This window comes from Protomyctophum bolini, assembly GCF_963924005.1.
Source record: "Protomyctophum bolini genome assembly, chromosome: 1".
In the NCBI taxonomy this organism is placed as follows: domain Eukaryota; kingdom Metazoa; phylum Chordata; class Actinopteri; order Myctophiformes; family Myctophidae; genus Protomyctophum; species Protomyctophum bolini.
Genome location: NC_137862.1, coordinates 53653367 through 53667316, shown reverse-complemented (window position 1 = coordinate 53667316; position 13950 = coordinate 53653367). Strand labels below are relative to the sequence as shown.

Genomic DNA, 13950 nt, shown 5'->3' with positions numbered 1-13950 from the left:
GTTCTTTGGAGCTTTAACAACAGTGTGCGGATGTTTTGTCCTCTCCTTCTCACCTTGATGCCTTGATGTCCAGCACCTGGCCTAAGTACAGGCATAAGATATGCACTCAATCTCCTCTGTAAACCAGTGGCTCCCAAACTTTGTCAAGGACCCCCCTAATTGACACTAATTAGCCCGCGGACCCCCATTTGAAAAGACATGCCAGGGACCCCCATAAGAGAAGATTTTTATGTCTCGATTTTACCTGTTTCATTTCAAGGACCCCCAGTTTGACATGCATTAGTCTACGGTCCCCCATTTGTAGCATTTCTATCTCTGGGACCCCCAATTTATATTGTAAAATCAATGCTAATTTAACTCTGAGAGTGTACACTCTCTGAGTTACAGACCCATAAGGGTCATGGGTCCAATCTTCAATGACCATCCCACTTAACCCCCAGTGGCCCAACACGCTCAATCAGCACAACACATACGCAGGCACACGCACGCACACACACACACAAGGTCAAGGTCAAGGTAAACTTTATTGTCCACAAGGGAAATTTGTCTTGGGCTTTCACCCCAGCTACAGCCACACATAAAACATAAATGACAACAAAAATACATTACAGAGGAATACACAACATTACACAATTGCACACATGATGTGGATAATCAGGCCTCGCGTATAGTTACCGCTGTTTCAGAGCCTCGTTCAGCATCTTAGTTGATGCTGATACAAATGATTTTTTAAATCTGATATACTTCCACTTTGGTTCTTTGTATCTTCTCCCAGAGGGCAGAAGTACAAACTCGCCATTTAAAACATGGGTAACATCACTGACAATTTTTTGAGCACACACACACACACACACACACACACACACACACACACACACACACACACACACACACACACACACACACACACACACACACACACTCACGCCACACACACACAATAGAGACGCCAGGGTTCCCAAAAGTAGGAATATGTGGTTGTAACATTGTTAATGTTCTAACAACATAAAGTGCCGTGATTAACCATCACCCAGATGGAACAAGGTAAAAAAAAAAAAAAAAACTGCACCGTTTTCATTAGATCAGTGTGAATGTTTCGATCCTTGTGGATGCTCATTAGCGTGAATCTGAGTCCTTGTAATTAATCTCGCTGCAATTTAAATGAACCCTAAGCATTCCTATATGGGGGGGGTGAGCCTGCGGCCATTAATTGTACTTTTACAACCTTGTACATCGGCTATTTTTTGCCAAAGAGATTAGGTGTAGAGCAAAATAGTGGTGGTGGGCCTAGTATAGAGCCCTGGGGGACCGCGGTCAACTAGGCTGTAAGTGGTTAACCTGACGACCTTTGCGGTGAATTCTGAGTTTGCTCCTAATGAGCGGAGCGCAGTAACACTGACTGTTGCAACATATGACCTATAATGAATGCTCTTCCATATGTTCTATGTAGGTAAATCCATGTCATTTCTCATCATACAGTACAGTAAATGTTGCCTGTACAAAGTACTGTAGACATCAGCGTCCTGCACTTACTGTACCAATATATCATTCATCACCGCCACGAGTGGGAAGTACTGTAGACTAATCTCCTCTTTGATTTTTTCCCATGCAAGTCTTTTGATGTCTTAATCCACTCCACCAAAGAATTAGCCAGATCCCGGGTTAACCGGAGCGTCCTTGATGGGTAGACCTTAGTCGCTTTATTAGTTTTATTTGAATGTGCGATGTCTGTTCATGCATGATAGTGTGTGTGACCCATTAGGGTAATTGGATTGCTGGAACACATGCAGTTGGATTATAATTGGACTGTGAACAGTGTTTTTCATGTCAATGCTCGGGAGGATCTGGTCTACAGTATATGGCTCCATGTGCGGATAATGAATTCCCAACAATCCGTGTAGTGCGACCCCCCGGGGGGCTTTTACATAAGAGAGCGGTCTCAAGAACTCAATGACATAACCGGGATCTTGAGTGTGACTTCTTTTATACAAAGTTATTTTTTTATACCTCCATTTATAATATATCGGGTCCTCGATCCTGACCTCATGTCAGTTGTGAACCTGCTGTTCTTCGCAGTATGCGTACTGTAATGTGTTGGTATACAAATGTGTATCATGATGAAACCGGCATTTCATTATGGTTGATGCTCCGTAAAGGAGATGAATATAACCTTCATAGTTTTATAATCCCCTGGCTGTTTAAATTCTATTGGCTTGGATTCCCCATCGATGATGTCACTGGTGGACGGGTTTCTGAACTGCCCACAGCCCTCCTATGAGACACAGACTGAGTATAGAAGAAAATGGTGCCATTTTATCATCATTATTAGTGAGGACCCATTATGAAGATAGGTTGAAAAGTGTTGAAGTGGTCCTTTAAGACCTCTTAAGGTAGGTAATTATGTCGGGGGATGTTGATTTTTTTTTATTATAAATTCTTATATTAGGTAAAAATATTATGGTAAAACTAAATAATTCGTACGTGCCCCTTTTGGGTCATAGATTAGTTTTGATATTTATGGGTGGCGACTCAATGTGTGAGAAACGACACAACTGCATGCCATGCATTAATCCATGTGCCATAGAGGGTACATATCGCCATGCGATCCCCCTGCAGATCAGTACAGTGCTGTACAGTAGCTTCAGTTTTTTATTTTTTATTTTATATATTTTTTATCCCACGATTTTGTAACTCATTTTTCACCCCTGTGTCAATCATCTAATGTGATCCTGGGCTCTACACACCCTCCGCCAACCTGGGGAGAGCAACGGACATAACTCATGCCTCCTTCATGCTTGAGTGTCCAAGTTGCTCCTTTACACCTGACAGGGGGGAGTTTCCCTGGTTGGACGCTTCAGTTTCTTCACTGTAGTCAGTGTAGTGTATATATACTATGCATGCTCCTGTTCACAGTACACTGGCTGGGGCATTCAACCCAGTTCAATATATATAGACACTAGAAGAAAAAACATAATAAAACATTAATGGTGATACAAATAGCTGCTCTCCTTTCATCTCCATGTGATCGTATAGCAGGCAGAGTTGGGACACAACTGCTGAGAGATTGTAAGGTTGACCTCCGCAGGTTGTGCAGCCAGAAAGGCTTTTTTTTGGCTCTACACTGAGGTGGCCCTCAGTGCTTAGCTCCGGGCATCTCTGGACAGCAAAACCCCCTTTTATTTCTTTTAATCCCACGATTTTTGCAAAACCGTTTTAACCGGCACTTCACACAGTCATGCCCCAAGGAAGGCCCAAGCGAGGCGAAGGCGTTCAACCAGCCTCGTTATAGACCTGGCCTTGTACTGCATGTGCCCGGTCCTGCGACATCAAAGCCTTTTCAATCATCATCCTCGCTCGTTCCGGAGTGCCCTCGGAGTTAGCCCGAGGGCTTCCTTTTCGTCTATAAGCATGTTCAACCCCTTGACGTCATTTCAAAGCGAAAGACGTTCCGTCTCACCGTTTAGAAAGGTTCATCCAGGTTGACTGTGAGTTGAGTTCTCTCCCAGCTGGCTCTCCTGAGCTCTGTTTCCGATCCCCGACACCCAGAGGTGGAAAAAGTACTCAAATGTTTTACTTAAGTAAAAGTATCAATACTGTAATGTAGAAGTACTCAGTTGCAAGTCAAAGTCTGGAATTCAACATTTACTTGTACTAAAAGTACAGAAGTATTGGTATAAAACTATATTTAAAAGTACAAAAGTAAAAGTACTTATTATGCAGACTGTCCCATTTCACAACAAGCATGTATATCGGCTATTTTCAAATGCCCAAAATGGCTCAAAATGTTTACTGTAGGTTTTCTAATAATAATCAAAATCTACAAAGTAAAGTAAAACCAAAGTTTTCAACTTTGGGCACCACTCAGTTCACACGGTGTGATTTTTATTTAGTATTTCCCATCGATCCAGGAGCACCACTAACACTTTTTAACTACAGCTACTTTGATCTCTGCTGAGCAACTGTTCTGTATGCCATTATTTAATGCACGTTCTACTCACAGAGAACATGAAAGACACTTCCCACGTTTACACACCCTTCAGGCTTCCTGTTGCACGTGCACGAACATTAATTAAAAAAAAAAACATAAAAAAAGATCTACAGAATGATCCCTGTGACAGAGCAGCCTCTGTCAGACTAATATATGCTGTTCTACAATACATGTTCATTGTATTGTTTCTGTATGGTATGTGTAACGGGTTGATTCTCAGTCCCACAGAAGGTGCACATTCTGCTGTGACATGTGAATTAATATCCTTGTGTGTATCTATGCAGATGCTGTAGTTGGGAAGCTGCCTTGATGGCCTGAAGAGAGCTCTGATTGCTTGTGTTGTTAAATGTATTGTGATTCGCTGACTGCTTAGCCAGGGGTGGAGTCAGGAGTCTATATAGAGGGGAAATGGCTCAGTAGAGTTTGTGCTGCCATGGGGAGAGGTTGACACCAGTACCTCTCAGTTCTCAGTTAAGTTGTTTGAGTTGTTTTGAGTTATATTCTTCAATCTCCTCCGTCAATGCCTCGTTTTTATCACTCAATTCCTGCATCTTCACGAGTTCCTCTTCCTGGAATTGAAGACGCTTGCCATGTGAGGTCTCTTCCACGTCCTGGTTCGTTTCATCAGATTCTTTGTTCTGGCGCTGGGTAAGGATGCATCTAGGACCTCTTGATGAGTTTGCTCCACCTCAATCAATTGCCGCTGGTGCTCCGTCTCCATGGTGTCTACAAGGTTTCTCTCATCAGCCAACCTTTTCGTCAAGTCCAGCAAGTTTGCCTTCTCCAGCTGGAGTTCACTCTCGATCTTAGCATTACCCCGTTTTAGTAGTCAACCAACTCAGACATGAGGAACTTGAGGGAATGCTTTGCATGAGGTGGATGCGACCAGAGACCAAGACGAAGGAGCAGATGGCCGAGGCATTGATCCTAGAACAGTACCTGCGTGTTCTCCGCCAAGATGTCCGAACATGGGTAAAAGAGCATCAACCACAGACGGGAGATATCGGTATCTGGCGGTACATCCGGAGCCACCTCGTGAGCCTTCTCGGCACAACAAGGTGACTGTGGGTCAAGTTAAATCAGAGGGTGTTAAAGGTGATGCGGTTCTACCCAAGTATGATACAGGGGGCGGGGCAAGGTCTAAAAATGGGACATTTATCTGTTTCTATTGTCCTCAACCAGGGCACAAAGCAGCTTTGTGTCCGCTTAAGAAACCTAAAGAGGATATTATGTGCTATGTTCCTAGACCAGAAATTCAACCCACTATGCAAATTGCTAGTTCAAAAATCTACATATGCAACCTCAGTTCTTGTTAATGGGCCGGTTGCTAATGCACTGTTGGATACCGGTAGCTCCCAGACACTGGTGAAGGCAAAGTTTGTAGATGATGGGTCTTTAAACTTTGAGAACCTAGTAGGTTTGGGGTGTGTTCATGGGAAAGAACAAATGTATCCTACTGCGGTTGTGAATATTGGGGTGGAGGGCCAAACATACATGATGATGGTGGGGGTGGTTGATCAACTGGCTTATGTAATTTTGGGGGAGGATCTACCTATTCTAACTAACCTTGTTCAGGCTGTGTCAAAGTCATGTGCTGTGGTTACTAGATCTCAGGCCAAGGGTTTGCAACCCCTTGTATTGTTTCTGTATGGTATGTGTAACAGGTTGATTCTCAGTCCCACAGAAGGTGCACATTCTGCTGTGACATGTGAATTAATATCCTTGTGTTTATCTATGCAGATGCTGTAGTTGGGAAGCTGCCTTGATGGCCTGAAGAGAGCTCTGATTGCTTGTGTTGTTAAATGTATTGTGATTCGCTGACTGCTTAGCCAGGGGTGGAGTCAGGAGTCTGTACAGAGGGAAAATGGCTCAGTAGAGTTTGTGCTGCCATGGGGAGAGGTTGACACCAGTACCTCTCAGTTAAGTTGTTTGAGTTGTTTTGAGTTATATTCTTTATTATTTCACTATGTTGTCCAGGCCTGGAACTTAATTAAAAACTTATCTTCACCTGCAAGTCTGCCTCATGTCCAATGTGTCATTCTAAAGGTTTTATTACTGACAAAACAGCCGATCCACAATCCCACTTGGTAACAATCCCTGCAGACTGCTGCGTTGTTTGGATTTTTTTTCTGGTGGAACTTTTCCATTGACAGTGCGATCATATCGTCTTTAGACGACTCTGATCGGAAATTATTAATTCATGGATTCAATGATGCCCTTTTTGGAACCTCTAAAGAACTCAAACCCTGTTTTAATCTCAACAACCTCGGGTGCTGTTATGTGCGTACACTTAATTTCATCTGTACCAGGTGAGTAAGAACTGTCAGAATTCTCCTGTCCCTCATCAATTTCCTATTGTTCACATTACTTCTAACCACACGCAGATGTACTGTATCTGTATGCCAAAAGATTGTTTTGTTATCTTATCCGTTAGTTCTAGTGCCGTGCAAATAATGACCGATATGTCAGCTCTAGCATTATGTGAAATAACTTTTGGCACGTAAAATGTCCGTTCACCACACAACGAGACGACCGTGCACTACTCTCTTTCATCAGTCATCCAGTTGACGTGACTTCTCTTCGTGGCGTCCTTGCCCGCTCACCCGCTCTACGCTCATGACTCATCAACAACATCGAGATCCGCCTGACGCCCAAAATTGTCACAGAGCTTCGCAGACCACTTCACCTCCCGGATGCCAAAGACATACGAAGTAGTCCGGCAGTAGTCACCGCTGGGTCGTCACTGTTTTCCGGCTGGAACCAATGTCTCACATATTTCACAAATAATGCCCTACCTCTCATACCCAAGAGCTATATGCAGATGGCTATTTTGTGAAATAATAACTACATAGTACATAGTATTCATTGGTACCACAGGTTTCATGAAAAGTAACGGTGTTGGACATAATAAAGTTTCCACCCAACAGCAACGATATTGAAGACCACGTAGAACTAATTTGTTTTGAACATGCTGTAGCCAGCGAGTCGGCGACGTTACATAATGTAGGCCTAATCTATGTACTATGTGCAGGCAGTTCTTCTGCAATATTATTTATTGGTGGTTCTATTCAAAGGAAAGTTCTTTAAAGGATTTACCCTCAATAAGGATAATTGACTTACTTTTATCAGCTCTAATATTTCAACCGGCCTTGTTTATTTATAGACTTAACTGAAATGGCCACTTTTGAATATGTTTAACTCAATTATCCTGTTATTTTCTGTTGTGTAAAAGGTTATATATATAGTCGATATCATGGGTTTCTCATTTACGCTCACTCTGTCTCTCGGTATATAACCAAGCGTGTTCAACTGACGGAAATTGTATTCCACATGATTAAGGCTACAACGGACTCAAACTACAGTATGTGGTGCTACATTATGCATACGTTGTGCTTGTAGAATGTAAAGTGATTATATATATATATTTTAATATAACCTATATGTTTCTATAATCTATTAAATCGATTAGTTTAATCGACTGTTGTACTCTACACTTGTTATTACCTTACTTTATGGATATATCAACCACATTTCTCATCCAGAAATTTTAGATCTTAATAGTTCACCAACGATAAGCAGCACAGGGCCATGGTGTTCACCCTGTTCACACTGTCCTGTATGCAAGTTCAAAACACAGTACAGACTACATCTCTCTTGTCCATGCTGTTGGTACCATCTAGTGGTGGCACGTGTGTACTTAACAACTGTAATGCTGGATAAATCATCACACACAGATGTACTGTATCTGTATGCCAAAGATTGTTTTGTTCTTGTCTTTTTTTGCAGGTATCTGGTACAACCTGTTGAGAGGCCTCAGCAAAGTAGCAGTCATTGTTAATGTGAGTTTTGATTCTGGTTCCCAGGGCACCCAAAGTTGCCAGACCTTGTGACAGCATGATTTGAATAAAACGTATACAGTAGTGGCCTATACGTTAATGGGTGTTAGATTTAGGTGTGTCGATGTGCAAGCATTGACAGTGGTCAACTGTATTGTCAGCCGCTTGCATAATGGCACGCTGGATGATAAGATCCGTCATTTGCCAATCTCACACCTCGCCAGCACAAAATTGATACACAATGGTCTCCTAAGTGGGCATGGTTGTCTCTCCCCGCGGGCACCAACATCACAGAAATGCAGGAAAGATCAATCGGTTTTTTTTTAATCTAAAACACCCATTATTATTTTTTAGGTGCATGCTATGCTGCTTTCATCACAATCTTACGGTCAGAACCATCCATGTTTTGGGGGGGGGGTTTTTACCCTTCTGTAGTGTTTAACCTGTGCGTGCAGGAAATCAAACTACACTAGGTCCATTTGGTTCCATTTGTATACGGTCAGAGTTAAAGGGACACTTCACCCTTTTTGCAAAAAAATATATGTTAATGATGTTTAGAAGCTTTAGATCACTTTCCTGGGGGTATTTATGTGTGTAATATGTGGTTTTAGATATTTTAGATTGTAGCAGTGAGCCTGTTGTCTCTGATGTCATGGACACTGGTCTCACTACCTTCCCGGACTACAATTTCCATAATTATTTGGTGCACTGCTCCTCCTTATGGATAGGGGGGAGAGCTGTCTTACTGAGACAACATGTAGTCCAGGAAGGAAGTGAGCCCAGTGTCCATGACATCAGAGACAACAGGCTCACTGCTACAATCTAAAATATCTAAAACCACATATTACACACATAAAGACCCCCAGGAAAGTGTTCTAAAGCTCCTAAACGTCATTAACATATATTCTTTTGCAAAAAGGGTGAAGTGTCCCTTTAAGAGGGCCTATAGGGTCTATAGGGTTTCATGCCAGTTAGTTTCAGTGGTTAGGACTATACCTCTCCACCGTACGTCCTTCTCTTCTGAGTCACTCAATGTGTTCATGTGTTGACATGTGTGGTCGTCCACCCGTATAGGCGTTTGTCATCTCCTTCACGTCGGACTTCATTCCTCGGCTGGTCTACCAGTACACCTACAGCCCCGACGGCTCCATGCACGGCTTCATCAACCACACCCTCTCCTACTTCAACGTCAGCAACTTCCAAGCCAACACGGAGCCTCTGCAGCCCATGCATCTGGGGTATAAGGTGGACATGTGCAGGTGAGTCCATGACCCGTTCCACCCATCTATCTGTCTGTGTCCCTTTTATGCCCATATATATATGGAGATTTCTGTATCCGTCTCTCTGTGTTCCTTTATATTCCTATGGAGTTCTGTGTCAGGCATGCCCCGAATATGGAGTGTTGTGATGTCAGAACAGGCCAGCTCCATATATGGAGCCTGCAGGGGGCAGGGGCCCCTGTACTAGAGCCCCGGGCTTTTTGTGGCGGTTCTTGACAACCGTGGGTCCGACCGACTCGACGCCGGGCAGTGCACTCCCTGTCACCCTGTGGTGGGTGTGGTGGGTGTGTGGAGTTTGAAGTCGTGGGGGAATTTATAGATGCATATAAATAATTGATGAAATCGGCAAAATGATTATGAATCTTCAGATGAAAAATCTACTGACTACTGAGTAAATAAAATACCATCTCTTTCTTTCTTTCTCTCTCTCCCTCTCTCACTCCCCCCCCCCCCCCCCCCCCTCCTCCTCTCTTTGTGTCTCAGATATAAAGATTACAGAGAACCGCCATGGTCCAACTCTCCGTATGAACTCTCCAAGGAATTCTGGGCCATCCTGGCTGCTCGTCTGGCCTTTGTCATTGTCTTTCAGGTTTGAATGAACACACATTGTGCTGAATTGAATGCACACTATACTGACATGTTGATTATACACTGGCATCCGCACATTCTGATGAGCAGGCACGACGCGCAATGTTTGCTTTCATATTTGATGTGCTGTACTGTATGTGAAAGCACTTCTAGGCTATGTCCATTACAAAACAAGCAAACAACCATGTTCTTCATATATAATTGATGTATGGCCATAGAGTGGTCCTACATCAATTCATCATGCATTTTTCAGAAAAAAATAAGACATGCCCACTCATGGCTCAAACACGGCACAGTTCAAAATGTCTGAAGGAATAGTCTGGTGAGGGGATATACCGGCCATCGGGATATACATTTATCTCCAGACTTAATTCAGTGATAAGGGATATTGAAACACAGTGTGTAAGAAATGTCTTTACTTTTAGTGCTGCATGCCATTGTATGAAATACATGTATTGTGTGTCAAATGTAACTGTGTTTACGTGCACACGATTACTGAAAATAATCAGGTTATGGCAATAACATTAAAGCGTTAAAACGTGCCTTCGATCTGTATCAGCCAAATAATAACATGACAGGTGAAACTAATTGAAAATAATGAAAACACACAATAATTACAGATTGCATTCTTTATACACCATGAATGAGAGACAGTACTGTCGGTACCCTACATGCCATTAGGCTGTGAGGGGGAAAAAGGAAGCCTATATAAAGAAAAGAGAAAAAAATTACAGAAAACATGAAGCCCTCAATGAAACCAGGATAGTTTAATGCGTTGATGGCTCCAAACACCTTCCATTTTGGTATAAATTTATGTATTCCGTTTCCCCCGTGAACAGATGTTTAATGAGTTCAGTGTGCTCCATGTGCAATAGAGAATCATTTAGCATTGTTAAATTCACGAAAGGGTCTAGCCACGGGATAATGATGACTCCTAATAATAACTTGGCAATGTGATCCTGTATGTAAAAAAATGTTGACTTGTTGGCTCTACTGTCTACTTGGCTCTACTGATTGCTTGGACAGTTTTTAAGTTGCTTGATTCAGTATTTAGATATTTGATATATATATATTATTCATTTTACAAACTCATTGTTACTTCAAACTCCATTTTAACCATGTTAGATTCATTGACAACACCCATACTTGGTACCGGTGACTGATATTGTCCTAATGCGTGAGGAGACTGTATTATATATATTTTTGGGGGCAAATGAAAAATATATAAATATAATGAAAAAATAGCGCTGATTAAAACCACCTGTACTTAAGTCGTATCTGACGTATCACTGATATCTAAATTCCCAGGTGATATCTATTCTAGTCTCATATCACAATATTGATATCATATGGATATTTTGCCCATCCCTGTGATCGATAAACTCTTGGTCTTGGAGGTGGACACTGTTCCATGTCTCCTGCAGAACATGGTGGTGGTAAAAGACACCATGTGGCATCGCAACTGTTCAAGGTCTACAAGCTCTAGTTAGTTTTTTTATTTGTATTCTTTTAAACTTTTTGTCCCATAATTTCATGCTCAAAATAGTGATGCCAGGTTGGAAGTGGTTAAGCGCTGCTGCGCCGTGGTCCACTTTTATGTTACTCGATTTATCGAAGTTTTTTATAATCGATTAAATTGATTAAATCAATGAACTGTTGTCACCCCTGTGTGTGTGTGCCCTGTAGAACGTGGTGATGCTGATGAGTGACTTTGTGGACTGGCTCATCCCAGACATCCCCAAGGACATCAGCCTGCAGATCCACAAGGAGAAGATCATGATGGTGGAGCTCTTCATGAAGGAGGAGCAAGGGAAGAGGCAGCAGGCAGGGCGAGACAACCACAACCAAGACCACTACACTTCCTCTCCATCGGCCAACCGGAGCCCTGCGCCACAAGCCCGCTCGCGCCCGGTATCTCACGTCAACACGGCTAACTAACCACCTGGCACGTTGCACAAAAAACAGCAGCTGTTGAACATTTGAGCTAACGGCAGCTTACTGAGCCGATGGCTCAGACGGCTAGGTGTTAGCAATGTTAATTGCTTACATGCTTAGCTGTTATAGCTAAATGGCTCACCGCTAACCATTCTCAAAATCGAGCGTTGTATCGGAGACAGAGCTCTATATCCGTCCATCCAGTTGGGTCCCGCCTTCCAGAACATCCTCTTTCTGGGGTCAGGATATATTACACTATCTAATCGAAACATGTCCTTCCTAATTGATCTAAGAGTCAGAGTCCTATAGAGACAGCCATCCAAGAGAGTCACTCACAGAGTCATTACGGAGAGTCATTCAGAGACTTGTACTCAGTGAGTCACTCCTGGGAGAAATCATCAGTTCTCTGCCGCCACCATCTAATTTAGACTCGGATGAAGGAGAATTAATAAAATACAATGCATTTTCTCCGTGCTGGCAGACCAATTATACCCTGTATCTATCCTTTCGTACTGTTGATGTCCATCGTCGGTGACGAGCCAACTTGGAGACCACACCTGGTCCTCCTGAACGTTGTATAATGTTATGTACTAACGACTAACCCACGAGGGATCGAACGCATCGAGAAACCTTTGTACAAACATACACTGACTAACCTTGTCTTGACTTATACTAAGTCTCTTCTTTTTTCCTTTTTGGTAATAATGGTCCTGGATCTGAGAAACGGTTTACGATGGTATAGATGATTACTAGGTGCACCATCTAGGACCAAGCCGGGACTCCCTCCCTTCACCTCCAGAACGTCCAGAACTTTCTGAGCTCTTCAGGGCTTTCACGTCACAAACATTCCACGGAGATCGTAGCTCATATGCTGGCAAAATGTAATTTGCCTGATTGTGTAAAATTGTCCTCGTCATTTATTGCCCACAGGGTGGTTTTTGTTGCACTCTTAATAAACAATCACTGTTGTATGGAAAGGCGCTGAAACGTTGGTCTATAACTGGGACATATATTTACTTACATACTGTCTGTTACATACATATGTACATATGCCCCAGGAATCCTATAAGAGAACATTTTGTTACTAAAATATTTCAAAATTATTCAAAAAATGTTGAGTCTTAAAATGAAATTTAAGATGTTAAAAAAAAAATCTTTAAAGAACATTGCCGATCTAACGAGCACGTTTTGAGCCTGTAGATCGGCTAGTTACGAATAACAGGCTATAACATGTATGCTATTAAAATGTTTAACGTGATTTTGATTTGTGTATCAACTAAATTTGGTGGGGAACCTCCTGAAACCTCCAGGACCCTGAGGGGGGTCCCCAGACTCTACTTTGAGAACCCCATTACTTTACACAACACATGCATATATCCTGACATCTCACAAGCTGACACAATGATGACCTCGCCAATTATTTCAACAAGCGTCCAATGCTTTACCCTCCTCCTATGACGGCTTCACTCGTGAGAAAATGGATCTATACAAACTCAAGCATGTGAGCCTGTAGATCTACTATTTTTGGGCAGAGTCCAGACACCACGGTACGAGTGCAAATCAGGCTTGTGGGGGGACATAATGGGACGGTGTACGTACGAGTGTCCCATTCAGATAATGAGACCTTTTCTTTTCTTATTTGCACAGTTAAATGCAAAGCAGGAGTTGATCTACAGTACAATTGTTTTGAATTATGCAATGTTGTTGAACTAATAGTGCTTTTTTTTTAATTTTTTTGCTTTAATCTCTTTGTTATGAGAGACTGTTTGTACCATGTCAAGCTGCCTGTTGATATATGTCGTGTTGTGTCATACTGTATGTTCTGTATATAGAAGTATAGACGGATTCCAACTAAACTCACTGTCTTGTTACAAAATGACAAATGTCTTTAGATTTTGAAGAGGGCTTCCCGTTCTGTCCCAGCAGCACACGTCACATCACGTGACTACTGGTGTCATGAACTGGAATAGTTAAAGGTCAGACGGACTTGTTTTTATAAAGCACGTCGATCCATGTGGGATGCAGAGGTCTTGTTTTCAGCACTGCTCTGTGTCCACGACGACCACAGTTGTGCAACAAACCACCACTATTTTAGACCAGTGATTCTCTTAAATGTTTAATTTCAATGACCCCAGTTTGGTATGTGCATTATAAGGCTAAGGACCCCCATAAGAAAGGGTTAGAGACCCGTAAGGGGCCATTGGTTCCTAATTATCTGTCATTTAGCTGGGGACCCCTGAGAACCCCCTGAAGGACCTCTGGAGGGCCCCCGGACCACATTTTGGGAACTACTGCTTTAGCCAACTCCTCCAACCTAACCTGC

The 13950-nt window shown here is 42.5% G+C and overlaps 1 protein-coding gene across 1 annotated transcript in view; it reads left to right on the top strand.

The window, feature by feature from the left end:
• The window catches only part of ano1a (anoctamin 1, calcium activated chloride channel a), a 109244-nt gene extending 96507 nt beyond the window's left edge, over positions 1–12737 (top strand). The window contains 7 exon segments of the mRNA XM_080763836.1: positions 6545–6558; positions 6562–6606; positions 6609–6699; positions 7775–7827; positions 8899–9083; positions 9588–9693; positions 11379–12737. Of these exon segments, the coding sequence (XP_080619962.1) occupies positions 6545–6558; positions 6562–6606; positions 6609–6699; positions 7775–7827; positions 8899–9083; positions 9588–9693; positions 11379–11630 (746 nt within the window). The 3' untranslated portion in view covers positions 11631–12737.
• Positions 12738–13950: the final 1213 nt, after the last annotated feature.